The sequence below is a fragment of the Silurus aristotelis genome (genome assembly GCF_946808225.1).
Source record: "Silurus aristotelis genome assembly, chromosome: 11".
In the NCBI taxonomy this organism is placed as follows: Eukaryota; Metazoa; Chordata; class Actinopteri; order Siluriformes; family Siluridae; genus Silurus; species Silurus aristotelis.
The window spans coordinates 14,134,954-14,150,852 of record NC_139584.1 but is presented as its reverse complement, the minus strand read 5'-3'; the positions used below and the strand labels follow the sequence as shown (position 1 = coordinate 14,150,852).

At 38.7% G+C, this 15,899-nt stretch overlaps 2 protein-coding genes across 2 annotated transcripts; both read right to left on the bottom strand.

The window, feature by feature from the left end:
• Positions 1-1,704: 1,704 nt before the first annotated feature.
• lrif1 (ligand dependent nuclear receptor interacting factor 1) lies at positions 1,705-6,941 on the bottom strand. Its single transcript, XM_083553637.1, has 4 exons — positions 6,759-6,941; positions 3,934-5,437; positions 3,428-3,652; positions 1,705-2,831 (listed from the first exon to the last, which is right to left on the bottom strand). Exons 1-4 carry the CDS (start codon positions 6,764-6,766, stop codon positions 1,890-1,892), a joined length of 2,679 nt encoding a protein of 892 aa, XP_083409763.1. The 5' UTR covers positions 6,767-6,941; the 3' UTR covers positions 1,705-1,889.
• Positions 6,942-7,437: 496 nt separating this feature from the next.
• On the bottom strand, positions 7,438-15,343 carry apex2 (APEX nuclease (apurinic/apyrimidinic endonuclease) 2). The gene is made up of 6 exons (XM_083553672.1): positions 15,033-15,343; positions 13,698-13,781; positions 9,915-10,104; positions 9,078-9,221; positions 8,862-8,931; positions 7,438-8,679 (listed from the first exon to the last, which is right to left on the bottom strand). The coding sequence occupies exons 1-6, from the start codon at positions 15,145-15,147 to the stop codon at positions 7,540-7,542; spliced, it is 1,743 nt and encodes a 580-aa protein (XP_083409798.1). The 5' UTR covers positions 15,148-15,343; the 3' UTR covers positions 7,438-7,539.
• Positions 15,344-15,899: the final 556 nt, after the last annotated feature.

The window sequence follows — 15,899 nt, the reverse complement described above, 5'->3', positions numbered from 1 at the left end:
AATTTACATAATGTTAATTCTCTAACTGACTATTCTGTTTCAAGGTAAAAATATTTTTCACTGTTTTTTTGGATAACAAAACACGAACTTGAAGGCTTTAAGTTTTAACCTTTTTTGACGCGCACATGAAGGTGAAGAAATTGCCTAATTCAAAGTCTCCTGGATTGTGCCCAATGCATATAGATAGATAGATAGATGCTTTATCCCATTTAAGTAAATATTCCATTATTATAACAATGCACTTGGTGGTTTATGACAGCTTATACTATCTATCAAAGATGCCCAGATTAGGGCCTGTGAATTCCAAAATTCCATTTGAAAAAACTTTGAGGGAAAAAAAAAAGTACCAGCTTCATACTGGCACTGAACTCTACTGTGTAATAATTTATTTTCATTGTACTATAAGTTGCACTGAACTAGAACTTCAGTGAAATAAACTGTTCAATAAAGTTCAATAGAACTGCATTCATTAAGCAGATGACAGAGTAATATTTATTGACTTAAATATTATGAAAGCATACACTAGAAGAACCATGGTATGGTTTTATATAATGCAACATTTATTTTCAGCTCACAGCCTTCACTCATGTTTGGCCCTTCATATGAAAAACTTTGGAAAAAATTCTAACCCTACCAACATGAAATTCTGTTTATGCTGATTTGCAACAAGCGTCTCTTCGACAAAGCACTGATATTGGAGAGTCTTCCCTAAATATACAGAGAGAGCGTCACCATATATATGCTTATTGTCTGCAATATTTTATATCTTTTTTTGATATCAAGCTATGAAAAGGTTGTTACTGTAGAAACAATGATGCGTTACAATGAGTGCATTAATAAACCTGTGATTTTGTCCTTTTGTAGAAAATGATAAGATTAAATAAACACAAGCTGTGTTCTGCAAAGGTTTGTTTTATAGTTGTTCATTTGCATGAGTTTTGTTCCTGATATAATTAATCAGCAAATTGCCAGGGTTAAATTCGATGCACTGGCGTAGCAAAAAAAACAACAACACAGTACTACGTGCAGGACAGGAAATACTCCAGGGTTGAAAACCTGTACCTATAACCCATTCAGTTTTCATCTTTGTGTAGACTAATTTATTTTGGAAACATGTAAGAACTAAGAAATATCCATCGAGAACAAAGCAATCTGGATAATAATATCTTCAAACCTCACCAAGAAGTAAAAACCACAAGAACTTTATTAAATGAGCTTTTAAGAAAGGTGTAATGAAGCTGTAGGACAATCCCAAAACACTTATTGTATGTGCAAAACGAACTGAACGAAGTCAACGCCTTACTACTCTGCATTAAATTCATTTTTAAAATGAGCTATGCTGCTAACGAGTAAAACTGACATGTGTACAACATGCAGACTGTAATAAAGTGAGAACATGTGTACAAGCTTCCAGAAATGTGTACATAAAGTGTCTAGATTGCAAAGCTCTACAGGTCTTCTGAAACGTTCAATAATTTATAAATGTAATGGAGTTGCATTCATCTCCTAGCCATCTCATATGCTGTTGTATGACAAGACTCATGAACATGACACATTTAGAATTTTAGAAAACATACAGAAGATGGTAAATACATTATATATATATATATATATATATATATATATATATATATATATATATATATATATATATATATATATATATATATATATATATATATATATACATACACACACACATACATATATATATATATATATATATAAACTTTTTTTTTTTTTTTTTTAAAGAAATGTACTGATGTTGAAGTACATCATCAAATAAGTATGCATATCCAGATGCTGCCATTTCCCTGACTTGTGCTTCACATATAATGACATCTTGACTGATATCTGGCTTCTGAAAGTGAATTGAATCGATGTTGCCCTCACATGCTCTTCCTTAGCTTCTCGAGTGCAGCCTCCTTCTCCTGCAGAAGATCTTTGAGACGTTTGATTCTCTCCTGACGTTTTATCTCCTCGGGGTCCAGCACTACAGGGGAGTATAGTTCTTTAGGTATTTCGTAAGTTGTATAGTATAACTGGCGATCGGAGGATGGAACTGACTTCAGCTCTTTGGGTGGCATTTGAGGACATGTTTCTACCTGGCTGCCTGTAGACTTATCACGAGTCTTGTCTTTTGTGTACCTTGAACTGCTGCATGTTCCTATCGTTGCTGGTTGACCCGCAGGTTGATTTGTGCCTTTAATGATTAAAGTACCTTTAACATCCTTATTCACTTCTGATTGGCTGCCGGAATTGGCTGACTTTCCCAATTCGCTGCTGCTGCTGTTGTTCGTTAAGCTTGCATCCGAATCTGCCAATCTGTCAGCCGTAGTCACATCTCTGTTCGATTCACTTTTAGAACAAGGACTGGGCGTCTCTTGTGGTTTAGACGGCGAATTTGCAGCCACTCTGCCTACCGTAGTGCCACAAGGACACGCCGTGCACACCCTCCCACACCCCTTGCTCGAACGAGGCAGGGTTTTCCGTAACTGTGAACAACAAGCTGGACTGTTACTTTCACTCTTGGTGGCATCAATTTGCACAGGCTCAGACGAAGCAGAGGAACAGGGGACATCTGTGGTTATGTCTGGCACTTTATCAGCACCACTGGTGGATGTGATTTCATTCTCTGCACCTTCACAGTTCTGAAGGATCTGTGTGTCTGTACTCTGTTTAGCTGATCCACTTTGAGTTGCGTCATCACATTCTATGGAACCGGTAGACGGAGGTGATGAATGTGCATTCAATGAAACGGGACCCGAGCCTTTTTTCCCTCTAGTCCTCTCGATCCGTTTCCTTTTGCTGCTTTTCACCGATTTGGGCACCTGCAGACAGACAACAAACGACCAATAAACAAACACACATTTATATCCTCTCTCAGTTGAACACCGCTTTGAATATAAACATCTGCCAAATGAACAGATGTTTGATGTGAACATTAACTGAAGCGCTTGATCTGCATTTGCATGATTTTCTGCATTGAGCAGCTGCACGTGATTGGTGTATCAGAGAGCTGAATGATCGAGCATGTTTCAGAAAGTGTTCCATTTAAAGCTGCCAGTGAGAATATACAATTTAAACATATAGTCAAAGCCTATCTGCAGGGTTATGAGACAAGTGTAAATATGATATTGGTTCATCTCAGAGGTCCCCAAACCACAGCGTTATGGCTGGGAATAAACATTCTGGGGAAAATGTCTATTCAAATATGACGCTATATTATTTCTTTTTCATTTTGCCCTTTTAAGGGCCACTATTTGAATGTACATATGGTATGATTTTAGAAAACAAGACCCTCCAGACACACATCAGCTCAGCTGGGCCAGGAAAATATTTTCAAAAGGAAACTGGACCGTGGTGTAGAAAAGGTTGGAGATCCCGTATTAGATCTAATGCATCAAAAGAAAAAATTATTTCTCACCTGCGTCTTAATCAGTTGCTTGGATTTAGTTTCGACATTTGAGTTGTGAATCAGTTTGCGGATGCCATCTATTGTGCGCTTGTTAACGAGCTTTTTCACCTTGTCTTCCTGTGCCTCGATCTTTTGTAAAGAAACGCTCAAATCGCACGTAATCCCAAAAGTCCGTCTCAGTTCAGAATCGCTTTTAGGCGGAGGGATTGGGTCTGGGACCATTTCTTCGAAAGACTGTTTCGAAAAGAAATACACAAGTAAGAACAGCACAGGATATTACAGCCTCCTGCACGTTAACTTGAACCCTGTAGGCATTAGTCTGCTTTAAAATGACTAATTGTTTTGACACAAAATTAGAACAAGTTTATGAAGTCAAAATACAACCTTCGATTGAACTGTGATGTTAATACTGCAATAACATTTAATTTCTAATATAAATAAGGTATATACAATCACTGCAATCACATTACAAATATTAGTCCTTTTAGCTTATAGCGACGTTCAAGTTGCTGTACCTTTTCAGTAACATCAGTTTGTTGACCACAAACCGCTTCTAATTGTTCTGCCGGTGCTTCATTTTCTTCAAGAGCTGGTTCAATCACATGCATGGCTTCACATTGATTCGTATTCAATTCAGCACTACATGTACTGTTCACTTCGCCTTGTGTCTTCATTGTTTCTGTGTCTGATGTTGATTTGTCTGTATCTTTCACACAGTCGCTCAGGGATATCGTCTCTGTGACGTCCTTGCTGGTCTCCGTCTCTGATGACTTTGGCGGAATGTATGACACAAAGATCACGTTCGAGTCTTCGTCGTGCTCATTTACTATATCGCTTGTTTGAATTATGCTCGCATATGCCATGCAAGCGGAACCCTCGTCGTCGTCATCGCACAAGTCAATGACGTCGCTTGGCTTTTTATCGTCTGCCAGGCTTTTCGGATCTTGCTTTTGAGTCACGTTTGAACTGGGTGTACTTAACGCAGCGGTAGGGGACTGGGCAGACTTTTTGGGCTGCGGAACGCTTTCAGTATTAGTGATCATATCCTTGGTGACTTTGGAATTTCTTTTAGCCACAAAATACACTTTACCGTTGCACATCACAAGGGCATTGTCATTCCCTGGTGTAACCGTTTCTTTGCTGATGTCGGCAGGCACGCTTTCTTTGCCGACTTGGTTTGCAGGCCTCGATGATTCCATTTGCTGGACTGCTTTTAAGATGTCTGAGGACATGTTGGGCGAGGTCACAGGTATGAGGTACTGACCACTGCTTCCTGCCCGCTCTTCAACCACCCATTTCATCGGAGCGGTGCCTCCTTGATCGTTCCTAGATAATTCCCCAGAACTTTTCACAACATTTACAGTAGCTGCAGGACTCAAAGTCTTGGGAATCTCACTGGGGTTTGTGGGACACGGAGATTGCTGGTCTAATTTCAAAGAACTGACTGGAGACACGTACAGAACCATTGGTAATCCCTTGACGGGATTAGGTTCATTTGTAGAGTGACAGATTCTGTTTTTGATAGATGTTGGGAGAGCAGAGGCAGGGAGGGTTCTTACGGTGGCATTAGATGGAATCTGAAGGTAATGTCCACTTGGCAGTGCAGGGATTTTCACAGTGTTCGGCAAACCGTCGGGAATGATTACAGCCTTGTTGATAGGTTGAACGGCTGATAATGATGTTTGGGTGAAAAGTGGGACATGTACTTGGTTGGCAGAGGGCTGTAATAAGGCATTAGATGATCCCATAACGTGTGGACCTTTCACTGAATTAAATACAGTATTCACTTCTAGTGGGGTTTTCAAGATGAACCGTCCATCTGCTGTTGGCTGAAGGGTTGGGATTCTGTTCTGGGGTAAAGGCACAGAAGAGGTGTGAGCAGGTATGCAAACATTTCTCGAAAGAGGAACCTGGGTGTGAACAAAATGGCCATTCACTTGTTTCACTGGAATTAACTTCATCACATTTTTCCCATCAGGTCCCACTGCAGGCATTGCCTGGTAGTAAACTCCTGTTCCACTGTGCAGAAACAAAAGTTATTAGAACAATTCTATTCAGTGCACATAATATTAAAAACCATATATGCATTATTAGGTAGGTCCCCCTTGTGCCCACCAAACAGTTTTGACCCAACCGGGCATTACCACTGCCACAAGGTCTTTAAAATTGTGCTCTAAGAAATCAAATCTTTCAAGTCATGAACAATTTATGCAGCATGGCAAAGCACATCAACCTGCTGAACGAGGGCATCAGGGCCATGTAGGGGTGTGCAGCATGTAGTCTACACTAGGTGGTGGTAGAACATTGCCCAGAGCATCACACTGCCTTGCCAAGCTTGTTGGGCATCCTAGTGCCCCCCAAAAAACAAAACAACTACTCCATATCATGTGATCAACTATTCCCTTTAGTTTAACATTAGAGATGACAGGTGTATAATAGAATACCTCTGTGGTCTAACAGTCTTCTATAATCTATATTATATTGATATACACAGAAAAGATCATTCATATTGTACATTGAATGTAGTACTTGGATTTTTCTCTCTCTGGCTGTCACTTTAACACTGGACTGGCACACCTCAGTATCACTTTAATATCCGTGTGTGTGTGTGTGTGTGTGTGTGTGTGTGTATTTTATATTTCATTTATTTTATTTTGTGCATTAAACTTCAATAAAAAACTCGGACAGTCGTAATACGTCTCTACATTCCGTACTACTGTATGACCGTGTATGTGACAAATAAAATTTTATTTTATATTAAATGTGATGCACCATTTATTGGGTAAATAATAGTGTATCTATGAAACCCACTGTCGCGTCTTTGACCTGAATATGAGCAGCACATTCAACTCGATACACTAAAATCCTGGTATGAAATAACAACTAAAGAGGCTAATTATCAAGTTAGTCAAAAGATTATCCTTTACAATGGACAAATATTTACACTAAAAACAGTAAAATCTAAACACGTGTACATATGAGGTGAAATCTCGAGCAGCCTGTATGTGTGGTTTATTCACTTGATGCTGGCTAACTAGCGAATTGTGTCCTTAGCTAGCTCTTTTAGTCAAAGGGGAAAAATAACGAATTGCTATTTTCTAAAATATACTACTTTACTGACTTTAACTGGGTTATAACCTCTATCTTTTTATATATATTCATATTTAAATATTACTGTTACATTGAGAATGCGGTATTGATCAAATCTGGCTAAATACAGCTAGCTGTGCGAGATGCTAACTCGTTAGCCAGGTCCACCAAAATAGCGCCATTTCGATTGCATGCCGTTAGATGCCGTTTTATTTCATATCGCCTAAAAACGGCTCGGAAACAGACTTACCTCTGCATTGTGAATATAAGAAGACATCCCACTTAAGGGGAAAGACTGAGGAATTATCTTAAATATAATTGCGTTTCTTTAGACAAGGTGTTTTTTCACAACTGTGAGGAGCCGGAAACGTTCAGGAAGTTTCAGAGAAACGGCCGGAAGTGTGTGTTCTTTCCCCACTACACCATATATAAACACGAAAACCACGAGGATGCTTACTACGTTACTACATGGGGGGCCACTGTCAGAGAAACCAGGGCTTCCATACCCCCTCAGCAGTGCCACAGTCTGATCACCTCCAAGACACGTCGAATTGAGGCAGTAATTAAAGCAAAAGGAGCCCCTACCAAGTATTGAGTACATATACAGTAAATGAACATACTTTCCTGAAGGCCAACAATTCACAAAAAATGTTTTTTTGTTTTTTTTTTAATTGGTCTTATGAAGTATTCCAATTTTTTGAGATACTGAATTTTGGGTTTTCATTAGCTGTCACTTGAAATATATCAGTGTGTGTAATGAATTTATATAATATACAAGTTTCACTTTTTGTATTGAATTACTGAAATGAATCAACTTTTTAACGATATTCTAATTTATTGAGATTCACCTGTAATTATATGAGAAGATTCAAACATTTTAGTGACCTAAATAAGTGTGTGGATTTTCAGACTGAATCAATGCACCATGCTGAAACGGATAAATCGTTTATTTCTACAATATAAAACATACAAAAATAGATTATTCAACAAATTTCTAGCACCGGATTTTTGTTTAACACCTTATTTGGCTCCTACTTATGCTTTTCCACCCAGGCAAAGAAATTACACCTTGCCTGTGGATTTGATGTGTGCCCCTGAGGACGGGCGCATACGAAAAACTGCTTGCCCAAATTTGGTCCAGGTTTCTTTACAGTCCGCAGCACACACGGCTCGTTGTGGGAGTTACACAGCGGCGGCTGGGGTGGTCCATGCAAAACTGATTTCCAAAAGTCGGGACAGGACCCCTTCTTGTTCTTCTGATAGGGTTTGGTGGCGTTTTGGATTGGATCCTGACAACACTCTTCTTTCTTATTGTTTGTCAACCCGAAGTTACTTATTTCATCGTTGACAATCGCTTCAGTTCTGGTGTCAGTTAGCAGGCTTTGGGTTGCAGAGCAGCTGTTGCCGTTACCTGTACTTTTGTGGATCTCTGGTGTGATGCCATTAGTCTTTATAGCTGTCTTAGAGTTTCCTGCTGAGCTTTGGCTCTGACTTGAAGATACCACTGGGCTCAGTTTAGGTTTGAAGAAGGTCAAGAGACTGCCCTGGGGTTTAGTTGTCTTTTTAGAAAGTTTGCTTTTTTTGAATGTTGATGACTCTGGTAGTCTCTCTGAAAGTCTCTTGTTCTCAGAACCGACACCTGTTGCTGAAGGATTGGCGTTCTCACGAATCTCCCCAGCCTCTTGCGATCCAGGCAAAGGCCTTTCACTGTTTTGTACACCATTGTGCTGATCAGAAACCTTAACAAGAAAGCGCAAGAGTTTCTGCTGCTTCCCCATGAACTCAGGCATATAACAGGTGCACAGAGCAGGGCACCTCGGACTGGATACAAATGTACAGCTTAATTTAGCCCATATGGGACAGTGATCAGAACCCTCCACTTCTGGCATGATGTCTGAATTCAGTAAATGTGTCTCAGCCAGCAAACGACTGGCAAAGATATAGTCGATGCGGGTTCCATAGTTGGTTTGCCTAGCACCAGTACGGGAAGACCAACATGTGAAGGCGTTGGTACGTGTAGGATGGAAATAGCGGAAGGAGTCAATAAAATTATCGCCAGACACACAATTCTGTGCGGGCTCAGAACCTTCGTCCTCGTCACTCTCCTTTTCTGCCGGGCTAAACAGGAAGCTGTCCAACCATTTTCTGCCTGGATTATCCTCAAAATTCTCCTGTGTGACATGAAAATTAGAACTTTTGAAAATATTGTAAGTTCTGTGGTACCAATTATTCATAACATTTCAGAGGCAAACAACAATAACTGATTATCTTTAGAACCAGACAAGAGCTTCTATTTGTTTAATTTGAAAGACTATGAATCCTGATTTGTAGTGTAGTATTTATCAACACGCACCACATCATCTGGGTCACAGTGGTCTATAGGCCGATGAGAAGTGTTTATATCGCCCAAGATGATCACGTGACTAGACAGAATACCAACAATTAAAATAATAATAATAAAAAAAGATTCAAAATTCAAATCCACATAGGCACTGCAATGGTAAAGGTGCAATTCTAATCTTACACTGCAACATTAATGTAAAAAAATAATGGATCATTTCTTGTGTACCTTTTGGGCCCCACAATCGCCTCAGCTCTGCTCTGTAGGAGTTTGTAAAACTGCAGTTTAAAAAGCTTCCTCTCTGGCTTTTCTGGATCTGCACGTGGGCAATACACATTGATGACGGTAAGTGTCTCAGATCCCTCTGCTTCCCTGTGGGAAATAATTAACACGCAATTTTCAAAACTGCAACAGCCTTATACATCAGTATAGTCAGAGGACTAGCAATACCGAATAGACTCAATGATCAATAAAACGTTAACATGTCCTTATCCCACAATGTCTCCTTCTTTTAATATGTACATGATACCAGTGCTCTCTTACAACACTGTAAGGGCTGTAAAGAATGATTTTAATAAACAAGACTGGCAGATGGTCAAAAGTATGCAAACACCTGAGCATTGCATTAATGTGTCCATTCCCATTAACTTTAGCCACAAAGGATAAAGCACACAATTATAGGCTGTAGCATTACATTTTCCATTTACAAAGCAATGTCTATGAAGACGTGGTTTGCAAAAGTTTGGACTGAAAGAACCTGGATGGCCTGCACAACCCTGACCTCCCGAACACCTATGGGATAAACAGAAACACTGGGGTTTTCTTACCAGACCTCTAGACATAACCAAATCCACAGCCATTTTAGTGAAAACTCTTCCTAGATGAGTGGAGGCTATTATGGTAGCTAAATGTTTAATGTGATGTACAACAAAAACACATAATTGATGTGACTGGTTAGATTTCTACATACATATGAAATATCTTTTCTAACTATACTTGAGATAGTGACAGAAATACAGTCATCTGACAAGTGCAAGTAGATGTTACAAAAAAGTAGAGATATACCCTGAATGCTTAATCCTGTGTTGGGTGATAATGGCTCTTCCTTCATTATCAAGCGATTGGAGCTCCTCTATGGAGAATGCTCCCTGATCACCGTAGCAACCGACGGCCTCTGTGTGGTTGACAAGGCGACCCGTCAGTCCTTCTTCTGCAGCCAATGGGGTGGCGGAGTCTTTACAAAACGTCGCGACACCTGTTTAGATAAAGTCCAGTAAAACAAACAAGCAAGCCCACACACACACATACACCTGAGATGTGCAGTCAGGTGAAGCAGGTGAGGCAATGTCTCGTGTTATATTAAAAAAATATATATAAAAAAATAATAATTTAAATGTAAAAATATATATATATTTTTTCAAAACAAACTTTCTCTCTCTAAACTGTGGTATAAATTCTATTTCTCTATGGTTCTGAACGCTCTGCCTCACCTAAGATTACACAATCCCATTCATACTGAACAGAGAACAATAACTTGCTTGGGCCAAGAAACACAAAGAATAGACATTAGTGGAAAATTGTATGTTGTTCTAAAGAGGGGTGAAAGGTGAGATTTCTGGTTATAAGCACCGTGTCTTGAGAGGGTGAATGGACAGCAGAAGTGGCAAAAGTACACACATTCTTTACTTAAGTAGAAGTACAGATACTCATGTTTTAAAATACTCGGGTAAAAGTTGAAGTACGGATTAAACTTTTTTACTCAAGTGAAAGTAAAGAAGTCCTGGCTCTGACATGTACTTAAGTAAAAAACAGTTATTACTTCTACCTGTTTTAGCTGTTAAATGGACCTCACATCATGATAGATAGATAGATAGATAGATAGATAGATAGATAGATAGATAGATAGATAGATAGATAGATAGATAGATAGATAGATAGATAGATAGATAGATAGATAGATAGATAGATAGATAGATAGATAGATAGATAGATAGAGTACACAGCAACAAAATGCAGTTTGGCATCTACCAGAAGTGCAAAAAGTAGCAATAGTGGAGATAAATATGTAGCATATGTACAGCATGTGATATATATGTAAGCATATGTACAGTGATTAAAAAGGCTATAACAGTGCAGAGACGTGTGGACATCATTAAGAGCCTTTGCTATGTTTCCACACGAACAGTTAATGAGTTGATACCAGAGAAACTGCACTACTTCAATTCAAGAAGCTTTTTTTATATATATATATATATATATATATATATATATATATATATATATATATATATATATATATATAAATAAAATCATAAACATTTTACAGATTTGAATAATGTATTGTTCTTATATGTACGATCAATAAAGACAGTAATTTAAGTTTGTGTCGACATTATGAGGGAAAAACCCACAAAACGCCACCCAGAGGGTTAATTGTGTAAAACATGGCGGATTTGGTGTTTGATTTGAGACTTGGCGCAGAAATAAAACAAAAGTTTACTCATTAAAAATATTTTTATCTGGAGTTTATTTATTTATTTTATATCTAAGTAAGGAAAGGACGTCGTGGATAAGTGTATTTTTTGCCGAAGGTTTTAATTTCGCCTATTTTATATTTAGATATTTATTTATGTATTTAAATTTTTTATAAAAATGGTAAAAACAGAAATGCGTGCTAAATTGATGGCGCGTTAATAAAATTAAGTGCCGTTTACAATAATTTTAAACGCCAAATATATATATTTTAATACAAAACGAATGAAAAATGTTACAGAATGAATGTATCCAGGCTGAAGATCCACATATAGAACACAAGCAGAGAAAAGATGATGATGATCAGGAATGTGTCTGTTCTCAGTCATGTTTACATCACTGACTCCCTCTGTCTCATTCACGTGAACCCCAAACTTTTTACTGCCCTCTGCCTGCTAATTCTTAGCTTCGTAAACTAGTCTACATCTGTGGTGAGTGAGAGTCAGGACTTTTGGACCAGTGGATTGAAAAAGACGCGCAGTAACAGGAAATCGTTTGTTCGGCTGAAATCGTCACGCAGTGAAAATAAACAAAATATATTTCACCAAATCAATGGATTAAAACTAAAGTAACGAGCCGGTTTTGAATATGTAAGAAGTAAAAAGTACAGATATTGTGTAAAAATGTAATGAGTAAAAGTAAAAAATAAATAGTGGAGTAAAGTACTGATAACAAAAAAATCTACTTAAGTACAGTAACAAAGTATTTGTACTTCATTACTTCCCACCTCTAATGGACAGTTTCTAAATGTATAGTTCCCGCTGAGAAGCATGAAGGAGGAAGTGGGATGGTGGTGGGTGCTCTGCTGGTGACACCTTTGGTGACTTTCAAAATGAACCAGTATGGCTGCCACAGCATTATGCAGCAACATGCCTTCCAACCTAGTTTACACTTAATGTGACTTTCATTTGTTTTCCAACAGGACAATAACAGGACAATTGCCCAAGAAGGAGAGTGATTGAGTGCTGCATAATGACCTGGCCTCCACAATCACCTGATCGAAATCCAGTTCTACTGGTTCGGGATCAACTGGACTGAGGGGTAAAGAAAAAACAGCTAACAAGCCCTCAACTCTAGAGCTGGAGCTATCGATTATTTTAGTAATCGAGTATTCTATTGATTATTCAATCGATTAATCAAGTCGTCAGCTTCTTCTTTCGGCTTCTCCCATTAGGGGTCGCCACAGCGGATCATCCGTGTCCATACACCCGTGTCCTCTACATCTGCCTCTTTCACACCAACTACCTGCATGTCTTCCCTCACCACATCCATGAACCTCCTTCTTGGTCTTCCTGTTTCCTTTTTAGAAATATTAACATTTTAATGCTGAAATTACAATAATATCTGTGAAAACTAAACAGATTTAGTGCATTTCATTGCCATATTAAATAAAAATAGAAATATATCAATATAAAAAAATCATAAATTAAAAAATTAAATTAAATCAGATTACTCTTTTGGAAAAACAAAACAACAAAAAAAAACCTGTCGTTTTGTTTAGGCTGAATATGTGGAAGCGCGTTTCTACCACATAAAAAAAAGTTTGCCAAATTCTAACTTATTTTTCCCCCCTCGCATTTATGACTTTATTTCTTACCATGTTGTTGGCCTAAAGTTTGAAGCTGTTGGTGTATGAACGAGGCGTCTTCTGCTTCATCTGTCTTGTTCGGGCTCCTCAAAATCTGAATTTTTGACAGCGTTCTCTCCAGGGATCAGAGGCTTAGTCTGATACCATGCGATTGTATTGATTGTAGCCCATTTCATTTTCAATGTGTAAAGCTTTCTGGCACTACAGAGGGGATGACGCTGCCTGATTGGCTAAAAAAAAAACCTACAAAAAAAAAAAAAAAAAAAACGGAATCGCAAGAAAAAAAGTCAAAATTAAGCAAACCTGTCCAGAGTGCTCCAGAGTTTAGTGGGTGGTGCATCAGTAATAACGGTCCGCAGTGAAACACAATGCTCCATGTGTAGTTAAATGGACTAAACCAAGCTTTTGATTATTAAATATATATATTTTTTTCAAATTAATCGAGGAATCGTTTCAGCCCTAAACTCAACACCATTGAACTCTCCAAGATTGCTGGAAAATCATTTCAGGTGACTACCTCCTGAGGCTGACTCTGGAGATAATGCCGTGTGTGTGCATTAAAGCAAAATGTATCCAAAAAAAATTAATAAATAACTCAATATATTTTATAACAGGCTTTTGTTTACTACATAATTCCATTCATGTCCTTCCATAGTTTGGATGCCTTCAGTATTAATGTACCATGTTTAAAAAAAAAAAAAAAAAAGGGTCCCAGGAGCAAGAGTTACCCGAGTATCCAGTGCGTCCTCGGCTGAAGCTGAAATAGGAGTTGTATCCATCCACAATTGCAGTCCTCTCGTCTAACAGGTCACCTAAAGGCACATGGATGGAAGTTTGCTGGAGACATGTCACCTTAAACCATTTTGCACCAACGGACCAGTTTTACACAGCACTTTTCGAGTAAAATCAATCACGTATATGCATTTAATACTACTAGTATACATACTGCATGATTTAAGGATTAATTTAATTAGTTCAATTCTCTCATACTGACCACTGGATGTTCAACATGGACACATGAACACTGAGGATTTGAGAATTAGACTTGTTGCTCTCCACAAAGATGCTCGAGGCTATAAGAAGATCATTGACACCCTAAAACTGAGTTACAGTGCAGTGGCCAGGGTCATACAGAGGTTTTCCAAGACGAGCTCCACTCAGAACACACCTCGCAAGGGTCCATTAAAGAAGTTAAGTCCTCGTGCTGCGCTTTAGGTGCAGAAGCTGCTTCCAAAAACAGATGAATGAGATCTGCCAGCATTGCTTTAGAGGTTATAGAAGCGAAAGGTCGCTCAGACCGTACACTGCACACTGCAACTAGTCGGTTTGAATGTGAAGCTGATGGAGTGGCCAACTATGTCTCCAGACCTGAACTCTATTAAGCAGCTGTAGGGAATCTTCAAGAGGAAAATGGAGAAGCGGCATGTGTCTAACATCCCGCAGCTCCGTGATTTCATTATGGAGGAATGGAAGAGGATCCCAGCAACAATCTGTGCAGCTCTGGTGAATTCCATGCCCTGATTAAGGCAGTGCTACATAATAATACAAATAATGCTCACACAAAATACTGACACTCTTTGGTTGCCAGTTATATTGAAAATAATGGTTGTATGTTGAGTTATTATTAGAGGACAGTGAATCTATACTGCTGTACAAGCTGCACAAGCTGCACATTGACTACTGTAAAATATATTCAAGTTTAATTTCTATAGTATTATCCCTTGAGAAGGTACAATAAAATTATTGCTGAAATGTGAGGTGTACTCACTTTTGTGAGATATATATCACCCAACCTCATTAATCAATGAATAGAAAAAAAGCTGCAACCAATACACGTGTGGGGAATTGGGAAATGCAGAAATGGTCGGATTATTTAAATTATATATATAAATATAAACTTTTTTTTTTAATAAACCACTATAAAGCCCGCGAGAGGGAATAAAATATATGTTAAAAAGATTGTATTCTCTCAGTGCAGCCCGGTACTGGTCCGCGGCCCGGTGGTTGTGTCTCCTGTTCTACAGCATCGCACATGACTCTATTATGACCCCGCTTTTACTTACGCGTCACTTTAGTCTCTTGCACGCATATTATATCAGCGTCGAACGCGTCCAGCGCCGACTTAATGCCGTTTCTAAAGGTCCTTATGCCGTTTATGTTCCAACTGACAAGCTTCATGTTGCAAACAAACACTACACACACCACTATCAGCTTGCAGCTCTGTGTACGGGAAGTGCGCGTTTCACATCTCGCGAGATCATAAAAGCGCGCTCTTGCGGTTATCCTCTTTCTAAACACGGGAATGGCCGGTGTGCGTTTCAACTTCCGTGTGTCTTCCTCCAAATCCTGCTCACTGATCCATTATAAATATTAAAGTATCCCGGTAAAAAAAAAAAAAAATTGTGTATCAAAAACAATAAAATCGTATGCGCTGGAGTCTACCTCAAAGTGACGGCTCTATTTCTAAACGGCTCCTAAGCCAATCTACCGTGTAATAATGGTTCATTCTACCATATCAAACTCTGCACGTTTATTGGGGTTATAATGGTGTCTGAGGATCCCCTAATTTTATTTGTATTTTTTTTATAAAATCCCTCCTCCAGTCAGTGAAACAAGCAAAAGGGACGGGCGCATGCGCAGAAACATCTAGGCCATATATGCAGTCTAGAAATTGTGCTTGAAGGAATTGTTTGGTACATACAATATTCAAGACTAGCTGGAAAATATTAGGAGAAAAAAATATTAGCAGTCATCTAAATATCCAAAGAGGCGTAACTACAGCAGCATGTGCAAAATGCACGCAATGACACTCACAGTGTATGAGTAGTGCATCAGGTAATAAAAATAAATAAATGAACATAGTAGTAATTGAGAATCTAGATGATCCTGGCGATCATGTCTGCCAAGTCATTGGGGGGGGGGGGGGGGGG